This window comes from Hemicordylus capensis, chromosome 3, assembly GCF_027244095.1.
Source record: "Hemicordylus capensis ecotype Gifberg chromosome 3, rHemCap1.1.pri, whole genome shotgun sequence".
NCBI classification, from domain to species: domain Eukaryota; kingdom Metazoa; phylum Chordata; class Lepidosauria; order Squamata; family Cordylidae; genus Hemicordylus; species Hemicordylus capensis.
This window is the reverse complement of record NC_069659.1, coordinates 346,712,092-346,735,022: the sequence shown is the minus strand read 5'-3', so window position 1 is coordinate 346,735,022 and position 22,931 is coordinate 346,712,092. Positions and strand designations below refer to the sequence as shown.

At 42.5% G+C, this 22,931-nt stretch overlaps 1 protein-coding gene across 2 annotated transcripts in view; it reads right to left on the bottom strand.

The window, feature by feature from the left end:
* The window catches only part of RFC4 (replication factor C subunit 4), a 40,525-nt gene extending 17,809 nt beyond the window's left edge, over positions 1-22,716 (bottom strand). Inside the window, exons 1-6 of one of the 2 annotated variants that reach the window (XM_053310848.1) lie at positions 22,567-22,716; positions 21,131-21,268; positions 18,772-18,848; positions 17,905-18,058; positions 15,391-15,469; positions 8,996-9,075 (exon numbers count right to left, since the gene is read on the bottom strand). In XM_053310848.1, the coding sequence (XP_053166823.1) occupies positions 8,996-9,075; positions 15,391-15,469; positions 17,905-18,038 (293 nt within the window). In that variant the 5' untranslated portion in view covers positions 18,039-18,058; positions 18,772-18,848; positions 21,131-21,268; positions 22,567-22,716. The remainder of the gene's footprint in view (positions 1-8,995; positions 9,076-15,390; positions 15,470-17,904; positions 18,059-18,771; positions 18,849-21,130; positions 21,269-22,566) is intronic. The other variant, XM_053310847.1, reaches the window with a different exon arrangement.
* Positions 22,717-22,931: the final 215 nt, after the last annotated feature.

Sequence of the window (22,931 nt, the reverse complement as noted above, 5' to 3'; positions counted from 1 at the left end):
TTAAAGCCGGATCCAAAACTGATCGATCCGCTCTAAATCCAAATTGCTCATCCGATAGAATGTTTTCTCTATCGCACCAATCCACCAATTTGCCATACAGATGCCTAGCATAGAGTTTAGCAATAGTACTAAGTAAACTAATTGGGCGATAGTTCTCTGGGAGTCTCCTATCTCCCTTTTTGTAGATAGGAATAATGATTGCTATGCCCCAATCACTCGGGATCTGAGTGGTTCGGTCTATAAAAGTGAATAGGGAAGCTAAAACAGGAGACCACCAAGCCATGTTACTCTTAAGTATCTCTGCGGTAATATGGTCAATACCTGGGGCTTTGCCTGATTTCAACTGGGTAATAAGAGCATTGATTTCACTGCATGACACCGGAGGCCAGTCTGATGATGGAGCCGAAATGTCTGTTAAATGGAAGACTAAATCGTCCTCCTTTTGGAATAACTTCGTGAAATGTTGCTCCCAAACTAATGGGGGGATTACATAATCAAAAAGAATAGAATTGCATCGTAACTGACAGGTAATCAGTCTCCAGAAGACTGCAGAGTTTCTAGCTTTAGCTGCCATAATTAATTGATTCCAGTCAGCCATAACTGCTTCGCTCTTTTTGCGCTTTATAAGAAGTTTATAAGCTTTCTTCCTATCCATCGCCTCAGCCAATGAGGTAGAGGTCAGAGTAGTTCTGTGGACCAAAAGGGCAGCAGTAAGTTGGTGTTTAGCTTTGTAACACTCCTCATCAAACCACCCATGGGAGCTTTTTGAGATCCCACCAGCTCCCCCAGGCTTTGGCCGAGTAAGAATAGGTTGTAGGGTCTGTATTATTTTGTCATAAGATCTTAAAAAGTCTGGCCCAAGTTCACAACCACCAGATAGTATAACTGAGCGAAGCATATCAATGTTACGAGACGTCAGTAAGGAGTCCACCCTAGCACCCAAACTATCCGACCATCTCACCCGAGAGGGACAAACCTCCAGATCAGAAGTGGGGGTACAAATCACATCCAATTTAGGTAAAGTATCAAAATTTAGGAGTAATTCCCCCGGGAGGTGGTCACTCTCACACCGGATAACAATTCTAAAATTTACCAGCTGAGTAAAAAGCGAAGGTGAGATAGCCATATAATCAATTGTTGAAAAGCCAGCGCTAGACCAATATGTATATTCAGCTGGATAATCACCATACATTGCCCCATTAAGAATATGCAAGTTTAGTTCATCAAAAGTTTGTAATAGGCATAGCCCAGCAAAATTTCCCTTGGAGTCCTTAAATTGACGAGTTAACAGTGGGTATTGAATTTCCCCATCAAATGAATAAGATTTAAACATAGCAAATAGTTTTTGATTATTATCAGCCAGCCTAGCATTGAAATCGCCGGCAATTATCAAATGCGCTTGAGGATACAAACATTGGAGACCTTCTATGTATAATTTCAGTTTAGACCATATTGACTTAATGCAAACAATCCGATTCAAAGGTGGAATGTATACATTAATGAGTAATAGGAGCAAGGCCTTAGCTTTAACAAGAAGGGCCATAGCAAACTGGTCACAACTCGGTAGTAAAAGACATTCAAAATTAAGAGCAGTGTTAACTGATATGCAGAGACCACCAGTCGCTCTACCTCTATTCACTGGAGGAGTAGCTGCAAGTGAGAAGGTAACAAAACTATTCAAATACGGGTCCTCGGTCATCCAAGTTTCCTGCAAAAAAAGGTCAGCGTCCACCAGAAATTTCCGAAATTCCAAATCCAGCAGTTTTGTCCTTAGTCCAGCCACATTCCACGAGAGACTTTTGAGAAAACGGCTCTTACAAAATTGTCAGTCAGAATGCTCAGTTACAATATTAGCATAATCCAAAAGTTGCCTGTGTTCCATATACGGACCAGTAAAATCAGCAAATGCCTGAAGGTCCTCCATCTCGGGCTGAAATGACTGGTCTAGCAGAGAAGGAAGAAGAGCTGGAGAACCAGAATCTTGCAAATTCATTAGGGCAGGCATAGGAGATAGTGCTGCCTTAGTTTGAATAGCTTCCTGCAAAGGTTGACGGGATGAACCTGTATTTAAGAGTAACATACATTGATCAAAATGTGGGTCTGCAGAGAAAGGCAATACTTGACCCTCCAATGCAGGGTCCCTCTTGTCTTGGGATGAACTGTCTAATAGGATTGGTAATTCTGGCAAAGTATCCGATTTAATACAGATCCTCTGACTAGACTCCAGTTCCTCCTGCATAACAATTAATTGTTCATCTGTTCCAGAGGTGGAAGGAGAAGAATGATCAGGAAAAAAATTGATCTCTGATAAGGTCAACAGCTGGCTACTATTCAATTCATCCGGAGAAATACTAAGATTGTTTCCAGAATTTCCAGAGTTATTAAAGGACTCACAGTCCATCTTAACAGATAAAATTTGCAATTGATTCATAGCAGAATCAGCCAAGGGGGAAATGTCCTGAGCAATATCCTGAGGGAACACAGAGCATTTAACAGCCGAAGTGAAATTCCTATTTGACACTTCAGGAGAGCTCTTCCTTTTAAATGTTTTAGAATAAACATCAGCAAAAACTCTTTGAGGTTGGATATTGTAGATAGCCAAAAAATCATGCATACGTAGAAGAGAAAGCGGAATTAAGGATGACTTGAATGTGAGGAGAAGCTTAAGAGTATTCGGTCTTCTGGTGGGTTGTATATCATATGACTGAAGATCAATAAAATTGATATGGAATGAAAGAAGTTGTGCAAGAGAGCGCTTAATTAAAAACCAACTAGACCATCGGCTTGAGTTCAAACGGTTCAAAGAGATTAAAAGAGAAACTTGCTTCAATTGTAAAACTTTACTAAGACAGCCTATAGGGGCTGCTTTTTCATTGGGAGTCTCCTTGCAATGAGTAGAGGCAAAATTAGAATTAACATTAGCCCAATCATCTGAGTTCACTTGACAAATCTTTTGAGATCCTTCAGCAGAATATAAGTCAAACTTCTTGGTCTCATATTTGGAGGAAGTTGAAGTTGATACTGAAGATAGTTTATTGACTGCAACCTTAAGTTCATCAAGCTTAGCAACAATTGATGACATACGCTGAAATAAACAAATAAGCGTCTCTGATGTAAGAAGTGAGAGTTTAAGGCATGGATCACTAGCCGTGCTAGCCAAAGGGAAAAATGACTCTTTAGTTGGATCAGACAGATTCTGTGCTTGAGGAGAGTCTGTAAGCAGAAAGGGAGTAGGAGTGGATAAAGATAGAGACAAGGAAGAAGCAAAGTTTTCTCTAACTCCATCTCCTTTCTGCCTTCCAGTCACATCTAATTCAGAAGGGAGAGTCTCATTCCCCAAGAACTTTAACTCTTGGCATAAAATGACTTCATCATTACTATCACTTTTATGAGCATTCCGTTGTTTTGATAAGAAGGTATCCAATTTAGTCTGGACAAAGGCATGCTTTGGAGATCCAGAGTTCAACCCTTGCTCTCGTGATTTAAATCTAGAAGATTTATTCTTAGTCATAACACCTCGAAGACCAGTCAGGAGATCTCTTTATAATAGAAAACAATCAGGTAGTCCTTGTTAATACTCGATGCTCAGTCTCCTTTCTGACGTAGTTTCTCAAATAAATATTAGCTCAAATAGAATAAAAACAAATTAAAACAAGCCAAACAGCAGCTGCTGTGCTTCAAGATTTTCCTCAGAGGCAGCTAGCCAAGTTGATAAAACGAAATAAACAAAGCTAAAAGATTAAAAGAGTAAGCTCACAAAAACGCTGTCCTCCCATCAGCGTCTTGACCGGAAGTCTCGGCTTGGATATACTTAGGGACAAATGGATCATGGAACTCACACAAACTGTCATCAGAGCAATGGCACGAGATCTTAGGTAGTGTTAAATGTAGCTCAATGGATCTTAAATTGCACCTTAGAAGATTATTTTCAGGGCCTACTGGACTCCTCTGCATCTTAAGCGATTAAATATGGTCTCAAATAGTAATTGCTGGAGATGCAATAATCCTCACAGACTTAATGCATATGTTCTGGGACTGTCCCACAGTGCAAGGCTTCTAGAAGGAGGTGATTATGCAAATTAATTTGGTGATGGAATCATCTCTTGCACTGAGGGACCTGAACATAGTACTGGGATATATCCCAGCAGATTGGGGACTAAAATCAAGTTCTAAACAATGGCTATGGAGAGGCATACTGGTGGCCAAGAGAGTAATATTGTGGCAATGGGAATCTCCCACTCCCCCTAAGATTGAGGAATAGGTGCACGACTTGCTTGAGATGGTGGGACATGAAAAATGGGCCCTCAAAATTAAATAAACCAGATAAATGGTCAGAAATCTGGGATAACTTCCTTGATTTATTCTTAGAATATTCTAATCAGTAACCCAGTGCATGTAATCTGTTCAGTATACAGTTGATATGTTAAGTAGCTCTCAGATTATAGACAGTTGTATGCTAATTGGTTCTTTCTGAAGCCAATTCTTTGTTGTTAAAATTTGTATAGGCTGTTGTAAATAGTCCACAAGTGGGTTAGATGTCTCACACAGTGGTGCACCGAGGTAATTTTGGAGACTGGACCTAAAGGCCTTTGGAGCTGCCCGCCCAAGCTGCAAGTTAAACATCATCCCTCTACACACACTGTGACAAACACAGTATTTTTAACACGTGGGTTCTTGAGACAACACACAGTTACTGTACTCACAAGAATGTTAGAATATAAAACAGGTATGTTTATGCAAATATGCACTAGCAGAAAAATTTCAACATGCAGCTTAACATATTCCCATCCCACATATTTCCCCCCACTCCCCGCTGTCTCTAAAGCACCCGGCACAGGTCTCAATCATTCTCAGCCACCTGGCACAGCACAGTGTGGCCGGCGGTGTGGTGACTACACCACCCAGAACAGACTAAAGAGGATTTGGGGGCCCCTAGGGGGTGTGGAGGCCCTGGACTTCAGCCCTGAAGTTCAGGGGTAAGAGCACCTCTGGTCTCACAGACCCTTTAGCATTCATATCAATATCACATCTGTATCTAGTGGAAACACAACAGAAATGTTGCCATGAACCAGCTGTTAGAATTATTGCATACCCAGCATTTTGCCATCTGCATACCCTTCTACCTGTCTAATTTTCCAGGGGAGCACTGCCTAAGCACAGAATCCTTGATGCCTTGGTGGGCTGCATTTTGCTTAGTAGGCTCATGGACTGTGAAGACCTGTTGCATAGTCATTTGAAAACAGTTGCACAGTCATTTGAAGTAGCGCCGTATTTTGCTATGGCTTGGAGTTGGTGCTGTGGCCTAAAGGCTCATTTTCTTCTTGGAAAGAGAGGTTGAGGGCATTTCACACCCTACAGGCCTTCAGTTAAAGGGAGAGAAGGAAACACCCGCGTATTGACCGCACGGTGACTTGCCTGCCTGGTGCGAAGGTTGCGGACATCATGCAGTGTCTAGACAGGATCCTAGGCAGTGCTGGGGAGGAGACAGCTGTCGTGGTGCACGTCGGCACCAACGATGTGGGGAAATGCAGTCGGGAGTTCCTGGAAGCCAAATTTAGGCTGACAGGCAGTGTATTGAAGTCTAGGACCCCCAAGGTAGCATTCTCAGAAATGCTACCTGTTCCACAGGCAAGTACAGTGAGACAGGCAGAGCCGAGGGGTTTCAATGCGTGGATGAGACGTTGCTGCCGCGAAGAGGGGTTTAGATTTGTTAGGCACTGGGACACATTTTGGGGAAAGCAAGGCCTGTACAAAAGGGACGGGCTGCACTTGAACCAAGATGGAACCAGACTGCTGGCGCTTAAAATCAAAAAGGTTGCAAAGCAGCTTTTAAAATGATGCCTGGGGAACAGCTGATGGGAGCTGGGCAGTATCCCATGTGGCAAAAGCCATCCTTCAAAGTGTGAGGGTGCAAAGAATTCAGATAAAACAGAAGGGGACAGAGCACAGCCCCATAAAGAGCAGACAGGAGCCGGTGCCAGCAGGTCAAAGAGTCAAAAGAATAGCGTACATCAGGGGAGAGACTCAGCGTACAGGTGCTTATATGCCAATGCCAGAAGCCTCTGAGCCAAGATGAGTGAGCTGGAGTGCTTGGTGGCTAACACAGAAATAGATATAGTGGGCATAACAAACATGGTGGAACAGTGATAACCAGTGGGACACTGTTATCCCTGGGTATAAATTCTATAGAAAGGACAGGGAGGGGCGCCTTGGAGGAGGGGTAGCACTGTATGTTAAAGAAGGGATAGAATCTAACAAGCTAGAAAACCTAGGTGGACTGGAGTCCTCCACAGAAACCCTGTGGATGACAATACAAGGCCTGAAAGGGAACATGCTACTGGGGACGTGCTATCGCCCCCCGGATCAAAACGCCGACAGTGACTGGGAGTTGCAGGAGGAAATCAGGGACGTGTCAAAGAGTGGCAGTGCTGTAATCATGGGTGACTTCAATTACCCACACATAGAATGGGTAAATTCACAGTCAGGTCATGACAAAGAGGTCAAATTTCTAGATACGCTAAATGACTGTGCCCTACAACAGTTGGTCTTGGAACCAACCAGAGAGAAGGCGACTTTGGACCTAATTGTGAGTGGCACCCAGGACCTAGTGCATGATGTCAGTGTCATCAACCCTCTAGAGAACAGTGGCCATAGTGCCATCAAATTCAGCATACATTCGGGGAGAGAATCACCAAGGACATCTAACATGGACATTTTGAATTTCAGAAGAGAAAACTTCTCCAAAATGAGGAGTATGGTGAAAAGAAAGCTGAAAGGGAAAATCAGGAGAGTCACTTCGCTCCAGAATGCATGGAGTTTACTAAAAATCCACAATACTAGAAGCCCAGTTAGATTGTATACCCCAAAAGAGGAAACCTCCATCTTGCTTGGATTCAGTTTCAATTTGTTATCCCTCATCCAGCCCATTACTGCCTGTAGGCATGCATTTAGGGAATGAATGCCATTTCCTGATGATGAAGATGAAAAAGAGAAGTAGATTTGGGTGTCATCAGCATACTGATAACATCCAGCACCAAATCTCTTGATGACCTCACCCAGCGGTTTCATATAGATGTTAAAAAGCATTGGTGACAGAATGGAGCCCTGAGGGACTCCATATAACAGCTCCCATTTTGAGGAGCAACTGTCACCAAGCTCAACCATCTGGAATCTACCCGCGAGATAGGAGCGGAACCACTGAAAAGCAGTGCCTCTTATCCCCAACTCCCCCAGGCAATCCAGAAGGATACCATGGTCGATGGTATCGAACACTGCCAAGAGATCCAAAAGAACCAGCAGAGTCACACTCCCTGTCGATTCCCCGGTAAAGGTCATCCATCAGGCCGACCAAGGGTCTCTCAATCCCATAGCCAGCTCTAAAGCCAGTTTGAAATGGGTCTAGATAATCATTTTCCAAAACTGCCTGGAGCTGGTTGGCCACCACCCTCTCAATCACCTTGTCCAGCCAAGGGAGATTGGAGACTGGCCTATAACTATCCATCGCTAAGGGGTCCAGGGAAGGCTTTTTAAGAAGCAGTCTAACCATTGCCTCCTTCAGACAATGAGGCACCCTACCCTGCTTCAGCAAGGCATTTATGATATTAACCAGGCCACCTCTAACAATCGCCCTGCTAGATGGAAGCAGCCAAGTCAGGCAAGGATCCAAAGAACAAGTGGTAGATCACACCACCCCAAGCAGCTTGGCCACATCCTCAGGAGTCACAAGTTGAAACTGATCCAACCTAATACTGCAAGAGGGATTGCTGGACACCTCCTTCACTGACCCTGCAGAAGTAGTGGAGTCCAAGTCTGTCTGAATACTGGAGATTTTGTCCACAAAGAACCCATTAAAAGCATCACAGCAGAATGTTTCTGGAGACTGATTTAAGGCAGAAGGAGGAGAAATTAAACTCCTCACAACCCAGGATAGCTCTATAAACCTCACAGAGAATTAACAAAATTCTCAGGTACTGAAGAAAGGAATATTTTAGGCCTTTTAAGTCTCTTTTGCATATAGTTTGTTCTGAACTGGTCTAATTAAAACATATGCCTCTACCCAGGGCAGATCATAAGAATTAGGGTTTCCAAGTACCCTGCAGGGCAAAATACATGGCTGGACTGTGGCAGGGTGAGGTCAGAGGCCATGCAGTACTGCACTATCATAACATTTCCAAAACCAAAAAACCACAGCTTAAGTTTTCAGCATTAATTAATTAATTAATTAATTTCCTTCTTAAGGTCACCATTCAATTAACTGCCATGAGACTACCAGTTTGCCAGCTGGCTGTTCTCAATATTCTTTGGGCATTAAACAATAACAATTAGTCCAGCATACTGGCAGAGCTTATAACAATGGATATTTATTAGCTATTTTAAGCTCATCTCATGGGAACATATATTCACTGTTCTAGTGAGTGAGTGTGTGTGGTTTTTGTTTGTTTGTTTGTTTGTTTAAAATACTTTTCACACTTTCACGTTCTTGGAATCTCTTTCCAACGTCACTTCAACTGTCTAGACTTGCACCCCAACTGTTTAGAATTTTCTATGTAAATATATTATTCTGCTAATAATTTTTTCAATCACAAGAACAGCATTTCCCAGTCATAAGCTACAGATGTTGTTCGAGTTTAAATGTTCTGTCTACAGAAAAGGCAGAAAATTTAGAATACTGTATTATGAACTGAGTAGCTCATCAGGGTTAGTAAACCATCTTTCAAAAAGGCCAATATCCAGGTCTTTTAAAAAAAAGTCTACGTTATGCAGAATCCAAAAAATCTAATTGCTTTTGCAATTGATCATTCTACTACTTCCAACCTCCAAGATTTTAACGTAACTAGAAAGCATCTCACAATGAACTTGAAAAAGAGGTTTAAAAGAGACAGGGCTAGCAATTCCCCTGAAACAGAACAGCAAACAGGTTTAGAAATAAGACATCAAGAAGTACAAAAGACTTGAAACACACACTTTTATGAATGTCCTTCAACTTCAGACTTACCCATAGAGTTCTCTAGCTGCTGCCAAAATAGTTGACGTCTTGCCAGTTCCAGGTGGGCCATAGAACAAGAGATTGGGAAGCTGCAACAGCAGGATGTGAAATAGCTCTGTCATATAATATTTAGTAAGTCAACATCTCTCTTGCCTTTTCTGGACACTTACAAGAGCGTATACAGGCAAATGGAAATAGAAAATACTGTGCCCTGTTGCAATACCTGTGCTCTGTTCATTCTCACACATTTAACCTCTCTCTTTTGTGTTAAAAAAAAAAAAAAAGAGGACTTACTAAGTGTAAAAATACAGAAAAATGAGAAAAATGGGGGGGAGGAATATCAAATCCACGTCAAAAATATTACAAAAGAACAAGACAAAAGTCTGCCCAAATCTGCCTGGGCCTTCTCTGTGGCTGCCCCGGGGCTCTGGATATACTCCCTGTTGAAATAACAACATCTCCTTCTCTGCTTGCTTTTAGGAAGACCCTCAGATGTACCTGTTTTCCCAGGCTTTTAACCGAAATTTAAATTTTAATGTTTTTATTCACTGAGATTGTTTTATCTGTTTTATGAATTTTAACTGCTTTATATTGTTTTTACATTTGTTATGTTTTAACTTTGTACACCGCCTAGAGATATCTATATCAGGCGGTATAGAAATATGATTGATACATACATACGTATTTGACTTAGAAACTGCCTGATATGATACATCTCTGGGCAGTTTACATAAAATTCAAAAATTTAAAGAACAGCCAACATATAATATTGAATCTTATTGTTCTACAGTATTGTAAAGGAAGTTCACTTCTCAATTAATCCCTCTGGACACAGCTTCCTATAGTATACTATTTTTGATGTTACAGCAATGTTCCATATTTTCTAGTACCTTTTTGATACCAATGGTACTGTTTACCCTTTCCAGTTTGCTGCTACACCTATTTTAGATATAGTAAGCAGGTTCACTACTAGGTCAGTGTAACTAACTATACTTTTGAGATAATCTAATTTTAGAGACAGAGCGGAGTAAACCAAGTGATTAAAGATTGACATATTAAATGTAATATAATGAATAACTTTTCAAAGAACATTACAGGACAAATCCAGAATATATGAGGAAAATATGTGCGACTTCCCACCACTAACTTAAGTCCTGTAAACAGCTGATATGGTTTTATTGGACTAGATTTCCTTATCAGGAAGTCTCTCCCCATTTTTAAAACTCATAGGTTCAGAATTGTGGTGAGATCAGGCTATCAATATGCTGATGTCTCAAGGGACAGTTACTTTGGAAACTACAAATTGTCCGTGATCCAAATGATCTGTTGCCTGTACCCAACAGAGTGATTAAGGAGAGGCTGAAAATGCAGTCTCAGACAGGGAAAATGTTCTTTGTGGGTTCCGTGCCCCATGCAATTGCATTCCACCTTCCCTTGGACAACATACATTTATTTTTGATGTAGATACAAGAAGGCGGGGCGGGGGGGGAGGTGCTACTAAAAGGGGAAAATGTTTTGAGGGCAAGTATACTAGGAGACTTTGGTAGAGGCTATTGGATTTAAAACCAACCTGAGCTGATTTTCTTTGGATCTAGGAGCCAGCCCAGAAATTGAGGAGCCAGAAAATGGACACTTGACAAAATTACCAGGCATCGTGATGTACATTGTAGTGGGGAGTGTAAATGGGCTTCTCTTTATCCCCTTCACAAGTAATGTATTTAGAACAGAAGCAGGGCTGCTTGGGACAAATAAAGATTTTATTAAGTAACTCTATACCTGAATATCCTAATCTAGGCGCCACAGTTAAATTTCTAGGCACCATGGTTCCCTCGTGCCTGGGATTTGTCAAGCCCTGGTTTAGAATGGATGGCCTCTATGCCCCTAGGTCAGCAGCTATTTTTATGCAGGCCATATTTTGAATTGAGCAAAGGCTGAAGGGCCAACAGCATTGGTTCTATGCCACCCCCACATGCACTGACAACAAATGGCTCTTTCAGCCCTTCTTCCTCAGCATGAACAGCAACAGGGGCTTTGACAGAGCCCTTCCTTGAGGCACTTCACCTGCTTACAATGATCCTCCCTTATGTATTGGCTGGTGCATGGAAGTGAGTAGCTGAGCTATGTGATAAGGGAAGGGCTCTTCTGCAGGTCACACTGTAGGAGTAGAAAATTAAAGTACCCTTTGCCTATGTTTCATTATGTGAGAAAGCAGCTGAGGTGCACAATGGGTAGTTATTGACAATACGTCTTTGGCCATTTTCTGTGCCCAGGCAATTTTGTGTAGAATTTAGCAGATTCTAACAACCAGCACAGAATCCTGGAAATTTCAGCTCACTCTCTTTTAAAAGAGATTGTTTCTAACCTTTATGATTCCAGAAATAAGGGCTGATAGTAACTATAAAAGGCTCCAGTGTTTTGGACTTCTGCACCTTGAGGATCTACACAGATTCAGATTACTGCAAATGATAAACAGAGTCATCTGTTTTATGAGTGTTTGCCATACAGCATGGGGCACTGCTGCTCTAAGGAACAGAAGCCCAAAGTTCCCTTGAGTGAGTGAAACTAACTGCTCTTATCTTTGAATTTCAGCCGCCATGTTTTAAATGAATCAAATCATGCTCCATAAAGTAAAGTGTGCCGTCAAGACGATTTTGACTCCTGGCACCCACAGAGCCCTGTGGTTTTCTTTTGGTAGAATACAGGAGGGGTTTTCCATTGCCTCCTCCCACGCAGTATAAGATGCCTTTCAGTATCTTCCTATATCGCTGCTGCCCAATATAGTACCAGCGGGGATTCGAACCAGCAACCTTCTGCTTGTTACTCAAGCATTTCCCCGCTGCGCCACTTAAAGTGGTCATGTTCCATATATTGTCCAGATTTTAGTTTTCATGGCAAATGGATAAAGGTATTAAAAGATGAGAGCACTATTAAAGTACAGTATCCTGCAGTTTTATGTTGATCGCATGCAAACACAAATTCATACCAAGCAGCTCTCTCCCACTATCATGAACTTAAAGGGTTTTTATGGAAAACCTGCACTTAGTAAACTCCACTCAAATAATGCTAACTCAATATATTAACACCACATGATCCAATTTCACAAATTCCTAACCAGCATTTACACTACAGTCTGTTGAAGTATGTCCTAATCCTTTATCTAACTTAATGGCTGTATTTTTAGCAAAGCTTGTAACATGACCAAGCCATGCTATTTCCAACACTTGCCAATGATCAAGTTATGATACCTGTAGGCACCCTGTTCTGATTATGAGAAGGTTAAAGCTACTTGGCAATTTACAACTCTTAATGCAGACACATTCAGAACGGAGGCATTTTCACACAGAAAGCAGTTTCCAGCAAGATGGAAAGAGATAAGCAGATTAAAGATGAGACACCAATCAACTGGCTACATATTACTAAACACCATGGCCAACTATTCCATGAAATCTAGAATGCTCTTGTAGAAATAGGTTTAATATACAGGAAAAATATTTGCTTTCGAAGCTGCTTAGGGGATTTGGAAGGTGAGGTAGTGCTGCACATGGTGCTTCACTCTGATGCTTTTGAAGGTCTCAAGGGTCCTCCCTTCTCCCCGCTCCACCCCCCGCTTTCGAGATACAAAGAGTAATCCAAAGTGGTTGAAGCTTCAAACAGCTTCGCTTCGACCTTCAACCAAAGCAGTGCTATCTAAAGCACTTCACTTCGTGTTTGAAAAATAATCTGAAGTGATGTATGGCTTTAGTGAATATCAGCCTAGGGTGCTTATTAATTATTATTATTATTTGTTGTTGTTGTATTGCAGTGCAAGATTGCATTAGGGAAGGAATAAAGGTCCCTTGCTCCTCAGACCCTGCAGGAGTGAGGCACACACAAGAGGAGCAGATATCCTCTACACTGAAATTCTCTGGAAAGCTTCTGCTCCTCTCCCCTGCCAATTAAACCATGTGGTCTAGCTTCTCCTTCTCACCACATATATTTTAACTGCAGGCATATGTAAACTGAAACAAGAATATAGGGTTGAGGGAGCAGGAAACTAACATACAAGGCACAAATCACAAATGTCAAGGAATCAGAGCTACCACAGACTCCACTTCATTTGCTACTGAGAGAAGGGGCCTGCGTGTTGTCTGGCATATTACTCTGGGAGAGACAGGGTTCTGCAGCGTTTGCTCTGCAAATGGTCTTCAGGATTTGCAGACTTGGACCCCATGTCCTTGAGGCCCTGCTTGTCATCTGGGACAAAGAGTTGATCAGGGCTGTCAACATGATCACACCTGAGCCATTTTGGAAGGGTGGTATATAAATCAATCAATCAAATAAATAAATAATAAATAGATGTCCTCTCCCCAGCAAGGGAGCCAGGGGTGTCATTTACAGAGGATCTCCAGGCAATAAAAAGACTGGGAAACAGCTGGAGTGATGGTGAAGGATAACTCATGACAAATCTTACCAAAAACAGGATAGAGCCCATTATCAGGACTATTCCATGGTAGCAAAGAGAATTACTTTGCAGCTTTGTTGGCAACAAAGAGAATTGTTTTTCTGCCACCACTGAGAGCCATCCAGCAAAGTTCTTCGTTTGTCTGTTTAACAGTGCAGGGCTTATTACATCTTTCTCTCCCTAGCTCCTCAGACGATACTTCCCTGATCCATTGTGACTTGTTTACAGAGAACTTTGCAAAAAAAATTGCTCACATCCACCATCATTTGGACTCCACACTGACAGCTCCAGAGGAAATTCCAATGACATCTGCTTTTCCTGTTGTCTGAAAAAAGCATCTGCTTTTCCTGTTTCAGCTTTTTCTGCCCAACAGTGTAGGCAGATCCAAATGATCTTACTCAAGAGAGACCTACATAAAATTGACCACGACTAGAAACTGGAGAAAGGAGATGTCTTCAAACAACCTGTGGGGCAATGAAGCCTGTCCTTTCAGTTAACAACACATGACATGACCCAGCACTGCTCCCTGTCCTCATCATGCACGCAGTCTGAAGCCTTTCTTCCTTCCTCTCCCCTCCTTCCCCCTCCCTTTCCTTTTCTCTTCTTCCTCTCTCTCTCTCCCTCCCTCCCTCCCCCCTCTCTCTCCCTTTCCTCCTCCTCTTCCCCTCCCTACCTTTTCTCTCTGCCCCTTTCTTTCTTCCCCTCTCCCCCTTTTTCTTCTTCTCCCTTCTCTCTCTTCCCCTTTCTTTCTTTCTTCCTTCCTTCCTTTCTTCCTTCCTCTCTCTCTCTACACTCCTGGAGTCTCTTCTCCCCTTTATCTTCCTGCGTGCACTTCTTCTCTCCCCCACCCCAATGGCCTTCAGCTGCCCCCTGGCCCACTACAGCAAGAACGGGGAGCCCACTTCAGCACCAAGAGCAACAGCTCTCTCCTACACAACCTTCTCCAACCGGGTCCCAGCGCTTCTGCTCTCTCTGGAGGGAACTGGAAGTAGGAATCCTCCTCCTCCACCACCTCCAGCCCCCACCGGCCCTCTTTGGCCATATTTCCCCACCCTTTTGTGAGGCCATGTCGCCTCTGGAGTGCAGCAGCAAGAGGTGAGCGGCTGCTTGGGGCACACGGTGTGTGTGTGTGTTGCTAACAAATTTTAAATTTGTTAAAATTTATATAATTTTATATAAAAAATTATATATTTTTAAATACTGCTTTAATTATTTTAAATGTGTTATTATTTTAATTTTAATTCAATAATCAATGGACTAAAAGTTGACCTTGGCCCCTGCAGACCAAGTCACGGCCGGTTTCAGTCCACTGGGGCATTTGAGTTGGGCACCCCTGATCTAGAACATGAACAATTTAATTCTCTCCACTTAGGAAAGAGCAGTGAAAAAGGTACTCTCTGCATATTATCTTATCCATAAACTTTTCTGTCCCAGCTTTATAAAGTCTAAAAATAGTAAATACTAAAACAAAGTTTAAAAAAGCACAGCCAGTTTTGCAAGTTGTATGACACTGAATATCCATCTTCTAAACAGAAGTAACAACCTTTCCTGTCTTATTAAAACAAGCAGCTTCTTTGTGAGTTACTGCTAAATTAACTACATAAGGAGGAAGTAAGAAGCTGCTCTCTCCAAGGCAAGACAACAATATCTTAAAGCTTTATTTTATATGATAGTGTGATTTTAAAGCAATTTTACTATCCTTCTTGGGACTGCAAACACTTATGAGAAACTTCCAAAATATTAAGGAAGTTGTTTCCACCTTCATAGCAAAAACTGTAACTGCCCCAGGAAGATTATAACTAACTGAGATACACTGAAAAAGCTGGCTTGTGTGCTCACTACTATAACCACTATTCAATGGCAAAGAATTCATAAGAATGATGCGTAGCACAAGTTATATTTTAATATGGATAATTTAAACTTGCATATGCTAAAGTACATTAGAGGGAACAGTGACACTCACATCAGCTCCCTCTAAGGATTTCTTCAACACGGCAACAACTTCCTCTTGAAATGCAACTTCATCCACACACTTTGGGCGGCTAAATTTAAAGAGAGGAGGGAGGGAAAGAAACAGAGAGAATGAAAAGCAAAACTCACTAACTTGTGTTAATTACTAGGGCTGTAACATTTAGTTGATTGAAACAAAATATTTTGGTCAATTAAAGAGATGCCCCAATTATTCAGGCAGCGGATTTAAAAATATATATTTAATGCAAGGATTTATTAAAACTGCAAATGTCCAGCACCATTTTAAGAGAGGCATTTTTGCTTTTGCACAGGAGGGGATGTCTCCTAGAAGAAGATGCCTGCAACAACACAAAGTTCAGGAAGTACGCATATTGCTTCATAAGTTGAACTACTGCTTTACGCACATGCAAATGTAATCAGCCAATAAAAACCCATGCTATTAATTGACTTAAGATTTCTCTAATTGAGTAATAGCTCTGCTAATTACTAATGACCAACATCCTAATGAAGCACATGTGAAGCAAAGGAACCGCTTGTGCATTTACTGTGTTCCAGAGTAAACCAGTGAAGGCACTCACAATTTCACTGATCTACCCTTCCCTTTGAAGCACTCTGTGACCCCCGAAAATATGTCCCTGAAGGTGTCACAGCAGAAAAATACCACACATGCCCTGTGCACAAGTGCCTACATAATAAATGCATGCATACTCCCTTCACTACATTATCTTTAGAGCATGACTAATAATTATTCAGTAATTCAAAAACCTTTGGTTTAAGATGAGTTAAGACGTTTTACATTTTCACTCATGCTCAAGCTGTAAATGATGATGTCTTTAGAAACGAGACTCCATGCACCCACACTTTGCCTTGATCAGAGATGTGTCAGGCAGAAATTCATCAGGGGCACCTTTAGGAAGTGATTGGTGAAGCTGCACCTGTTAAATGTCTACTTGGATGCATCCCTCCCCAGCCCAATGTCCATCTGAAAGACCAAGGTAAAGCATGGGTGCATGGCGCCTCATTTTTAAAGCCATGATCATATGCTAGATTGTACAAAGACTTTACAGCTTATATGATATGGAAGTTAAGATGGGCACTTTAGCTTGCGGTTTCCATTCTTTTTAAAGCACAAGTGAAAATGTAGAGCATCTTAACTCATCTCAAACTGAAGGTTTTTGGATTACTGAATTTTCAGGCATTTTAAAAAGGAAAATCTGATTAGACACTATGGGGAAGAGCTACCCATGTGGAGTCTTGCCATTCTTATGCAGTATACCTCCGATGTAAAAACTCTGATTTCAAAGGCAGTCTGCCATCACCTTAAAAGCCACTGCAAGGCCCCAGTCATTTCTCTTCCACTTTGCACTCCCTGGTAAGTACTGTTGCCATACATGCCTACACAAGTTCATTCGTCATCCTGCCCCCACTGCCTCCTATAGCTTGTAAGGACCCCTGTTACCTTGACACCAGCTTGTGCTACTTTGTACCTTACAAGAGACTTGGTTCTCTGCGTGAATTTTCCAGAGGTAGTAGAGGCGGCTATAAACCTAAAGCTTGGACTTTGAAGCATGTGGACTAACATTACTTGTAGAAGACCATTCTCCACCTGAAAGACCTACAGTGAAACGGAGGTCACCAGGTCATCGTGGATGTATGGACTTGTTTCGTATTACATCACTCTCCACTCTATGGACTTTACCAACTCTCCAGTGCCACATATTTAGTTTCATTGATATCTTTTCCAATCATATATGTTTTGTCCTGTCATACTGTAAATATTTTCAGTTATAGAACTACACTGGATCAAATTATTGTTTGCTTTTCATTACATGTTTGTTGGGGATTTTACTGTTTCTTGTTGGTTTGTTTTATTGTCAGCACCTGAGTATTTCTTTTTAATAGAAACAAGTAGTGTATCCATCAAAATCTGGGCCCGAAATATTTTAATCACTTCAAGTACTGACTGAAAATGATATCACCAAAAACATTGAAAGGATCTGTGGATTGGCTCAAAAAACTAAGTGGAAAGGAAGACAAGGGCCAAGATGTTCAGAGAACTGTAGCAATAATCAAATCATGAAAAAGGGTAGAAGACAGAAAGATAACATCTGTAGTGGCTCTCTGTTTCATTCTTTCCTAACAAGTTAGCTGTTAACGTGAGCAGTGTTTGTGTGAGCAATAGAACGTCAGAGAAGCTGCCAGAGGAAGATCAGTGTCCAGTTTCCCATGGAAGTAGTTTCTGTAATCTTCCATGAACAGCTCCTTCCAATATCACTCTGCTTATGCAGGCAGGCTAAGTTCAGACTGGCAGGAAGGACAGTTATTGTTGTACTGTACTAAATGCAAGCAGAGGAGCAGAATAAGTGGAGACATCTAGTGGTTGCAATCATCTTGATTATTTCAAACAGCTCCAATGCAGGCAACCCATTCACCTAGCCGTTCTATCTCTTACATTCATCTTAGGCAGTTACATCAGTCAGATCTTGAGCCACAGCCTAGAACTTACTATTTTTCCACCCAAGGAATGGGTCTGAGCCTCCTGCCCTCCCCACTGCTTCCTGCAGTGGCAGCTGTTCCGCGTTCCTTGGCAGAAAGGGGCTTGGTGCTGATTGAAGATGGACCTTTCAGAAATGCCTGCATTGCTGCTGTTTCTCACTAGCCTGCAAAGGTGGAACAGGAAAGACACTAAGCATGCATCATTAGCCTTTGAAGCAGCAAATTCATATGTATGTTTTTATTAAGCAAATAAATAATTTTCCTTCAATAATACTTCAGTAATTTACAAGTGTAAAACACTGGATACTACCATGCTGTTTGCTACAACAGATTAGATTTGTTTTTATTAATTATGTGCATGAACTCATGTTTTCAACCTGGAATGCAGCATCCTGTCTCTGTTTTACATCTAACGTGATCCTGTTAGTCCCACATATTGGTTAATTTCTAGGGTTGTGTATCAGAGCATCTAATACCAATAAATCTGCAACACACACACACACTGCACATGCCAAGAGAAGTTGGCTGCTTGCAACACAATGATAGCCACACAGTTCCTCACATTTCTGGCTCAGAGGTGCAGGTTGTGTGTGCTTTTTTCTTTCTTTCTTTTCTTTCTTCTTTTTTTTTTACAGTTCCCAGATGCCCATGTGCACCTTTCTGGCCCGGCCCACAGGCTCCTGTTCCTGTAGAAGCTTCCCCTGGTGCCAGAAATGTAAGGATCTGTGTGAGATGGCCACAGCACTGCAAATGGCCATCTCCACACAGGTGGCGGGGGAGCACACGCTGCAGATTCATCAGCATTGGATGGTTCCAGTGCACAGCCTTACTGACTTCTATCTTCAAAGCAGGAGGGGTTGAGTAGGAAGAAGATTACCTGATCCAGGAGTTAATATAACATGTATCTCTTAAAGCAGGGCTTGACAAATCCTGGACACCAGGGAGCCGTGGCACCTAGAAATTTAATCAATTTATTTTATTTTATGTCTTTAACCTTATTTAAATCATATTTATATACTGCCAGATGTGTGCATCTCTAGGCAGTATACACAGTTTAAAACACAACAAATATAAAACAGAGTAAAGAGAATTAAAACAAGTTCACAGAATAAACACAATTACAGTATAAAATTAATTTCAATTAAAAGCCTGAGAAAACAGGTGCGTCCTGAGGGTTTTTTTAAAAAAAGCAACCAGAGATAGAGCAGCTCTTATTTTGAAAGGGAGCATATTCTAAAGTCCTGGAGCAGTTACAGAGAAGGCCCAATTCTGAGTCGCCACCAAACGAGCCAGTGGCAGCTGTATCCGGACCTCCCCAGATTATCTTAACAGGCAACAGGGTTCATGACAAAGAAGGCACTTTCTTAAGTACCCTGGATCACAGTGCCTAGACTAAAATATTCAGAGGCAGAGCTATTTAATAAAATCTTTATATGTGCCAGACACCCCTGTTTCTGCTCTAAGTACGTTACTTGTTAAAGGAATAAAGAGACGCCTCCTCCACAATGTCTATCACAAAGTTCAATAATTTCATCAAGTGCCTATTCCAGGGGTGACAAATTGTGGCCCCCCAGCTGCAGTTGGCCTACAGCTCCCATCATCCCTGGCTACTGGCCTTTGTGACTGGGGATGATGGGAGTTGTAGGCCAACACAGGTGGAGGGCCACAATTTGACACCCCTAGTCTATTCTCTGGCTTCTAAATTTTTGGCCTGGCTCCAAGATCCTAAGAAAATTTGCCAAGGCCTGCCTCAAAGGCATCTGCACACAACAGACTGATTGATCCAACACCCCTGGAAGAAAAACTAGTTAGACCCTGCCTCATACCAATCCCAGAAGCAATGTTTCACCCTGATTCAACATCTGAGGCTTAGCATAAGGGATACAAGATAACACAAGAGACACACACTGAAAATAGCTGCTCGAAAAAAGTAAAAAATCTTTGTCCCCAGGAAAAATAAAAGGGAGGCATTCTGGAAACTCCCTGAAGGAGGAGTGAAGTTTGTCTAGGGGCAGCAGCACTTCTGATAGCCACCAGACACAATCCCACCCCTATTCCTTGGGAAACATTCAAACCTGCCTTAATTAAGGTCACATCAAGGAGTGTCCCATCCTGAGACCAGGCACCAGCAAGCCCTTCACTTCCTTTATCCATTCCTGATGTTGCATCAGGTAACTCATAGTCCCAGAGTATGGTCTAAGTTGCTTTTAAATATTTTTAATTGGTTTTAAATGATTCTGAACTGTTTTCAAATTGTTTTTATATTGTTTTAAGGAGTGTGTTTTACAAGGTGTTTGGGTTTTTAATGTTTTTTTAAAACTTGTTGTGCACCGCCAACAAGTGCACTGGCCTTTGGATGGAGTGGTCTAGAAATGAAATGAAATAAATAAAAGACATGTGAACCAGCAGTCTTGCTGACAGTAAGTGGGTCTGATCAATGACTGGATGGGAGACCAGTCCCATCCCTGTGGGAACCCCAGATTTGCTGCCTTAAACTCCATGAGGGAAGAAAGGCAGAATATAGATGAAATAAATAATATTTAAGGGCTGGATGCCAATGTACTCAGTGCATAAATACATATAAACTGGACATGGACGCTACCATGCCTCCAAGGATCAGGCACAATTTCTCCTCTTTCAGTTTTGTAAGGAAAACCATCTAATCATCTGAATGAGGGTTGCTTCAATCAAGGGTTACATTGCCAATGTAAAATACCCTCCCAAAGAGGAGATATAACACACACAGAGACACGACGTAAAGCCTTTCTATGCAGGGGGAAAACCTGATCATATGATAAATCAGCAACCTAGAAAATCTGTACACTGAATACAGAGCAAGGATTCTTGTTCTAGAGGTTGGCACAGATCCTCTCCCTTCTGACCAGGCTTGGAAACAACACCAACAACAAATAAGAATCACCTTCAAGCAAGCCATCTACCAGTTACCAGACACACTTGAGTGGTCCTTTCTTTCAGGCCTTCAATATCCCATAAACATGAACACAGGCTGGCAGGATACTAAGAATTTTTGTTTTAAGTGGCCAAATGACAGTTTGGGACCTATTTGCAAGGATGCTATTAACCCACCTCAACATGAGGAACACGAGAGAAAAATGAGAAGAGGAACTTAAGTGCTAGAAGAGAGGTACTAGACTGTACTGAAACACAACCCCCCAATCTCAAACCCTTATGCCTCAGTGTGTGTAGTTACTCTGTGGAGAGGGACACGCACGTACCTACCTGGGGGCACTTTGTTCCACTTCACACACTTGGCTGCTCCAGCAGCAGAAGTTCCAGAAGCAGCACCACAGAGTTTTGTCTCTCTGTGGTGAAAGAGTGCCAGATATTGATGGTGTCTTTGCAATATGCAGCGCCTATTGGCAGGAAGCAGAGACTCCATTATTATTATTATTATTATTATTATTTTACATTTATATCCCGCTCTTCCTCCAAGGAGCCCAGAGTGGGGTACTACTTACTTGAGTTTCTCCTCACAACCACCCCGTGAAGTAGGTTAGGCTGAGAGAGAAGTGACTGGCTCAGAGTCACCCAGCTAGTGTCATGGCTGAATGGGGATTTGGACTCGGGTCTCCCCGGTCCTAGTCCAGCACTCTAACCACTACACCACGCTGGCTCATTAGAGGGGCCTGTACCCAGATTAACTTTTGAGATGAACTCATGGACATGCATGGACATCTGTACACTTGTACAACATAATGTCCAAACAGGGTTTCTGTTACTTTGCATTCAAACTCTAAACAGGCTTGGGGGGTGGGGGGATCTCACTGCTTCTCTCCTCAGATAGAGGTAGGTTTGCTATGCTCCAGGACTGGCCTGGAGTCTTTAGGAATTTACATCAGTTTCCAGGTCACCATTGAAAGATGAGAAAAGCAGCTGACACTGCAAACAGAAGATCCCAGGTTCAGTCCCTAGCCACGTATCCAGGTAGGGCTGGGAAGAACTCTTGTCTGAGACACTGGAGAGCGGCTGCCAGTCTGTTAGCCACTCCAAGCAGATGGGGCGGGGCAGGGGGGAGACCGACCCCATCCAAAATCCTGGAGAGCTGCTGCTGCCAGTTAGAGTATACAGTACTGAGCTAGATAGACCAATGGCATGACTCAATATAAGACAGCTTTAAAAAATATTATTTGTCATATTTTAAAGGTACACTTTTAAGCAGCCTTGGAGATTTTTATGGCTTGATATTAGGAAAAAAATAGGGAGATGCCACTGCCAGTCTGTGAAGACAATACTGAGCTAGATAGACCAATGGTCTGACTCAGTATATTGCAGCTTCCTATGTTCCTATCTCCAGGAATAGTTTCAGTCACAGCTGGGAACCCAAGCTAGGGGACTGAACTCTCACTCTCCCAAAAACTTCTGATGGGCCTCTCATTCCAAGCAACGGGGAGAGAGGGGGAGCAAGCGAGCAACCCAGCTATCAGGAGACCACCTCCTAACTAGTTACTCCTGCGGATGAGAGAGCAGCCGACCCGCCAGCAGCCATAAGGGCACGTCCCATGGGCTCAAGCCCTAAATCCTTGGGTCCCGTACCCACCCCACCCCCAATGATCCAGGGGGCGGCAATACAGGGAGGAACCGCTGAGATCAAGGGAACCCCCCTCCCCGCTTCTGTGTCACCCTGCCCCGCCCCCCCCCCCCCCCCGCGCACCTGCTCGAGGCAAGCGCGCGCTGCCCGCGCCCAGCTCTCTCCTGAACTCCCGATTTCTTCAGCTCCCGCCAAAACTACTCTCTATCATCTTTCGCCTCCGAGAGAGGCGGAGCCACTTCCGGCCCCACGGGAACGCGCTAGGAATACATATGACCATAGAGATGCGACGCTAGAATCAAAAGTAGTAGAGCCGAGCAGCTGTTCTTTTGTTCGCAGACCACGCTTCCTGGTTAATTTTTTTGAAGACTTGGCTTGGTCTGGCTAGGGTGGTAACGGGGAGACAATTCCTTGTAAGCAGAAAACGTAGAGAAATCTTGGATTTCATGTAGTGATATATATGTGTGTGTGTGTGTAGTTTATGAGAA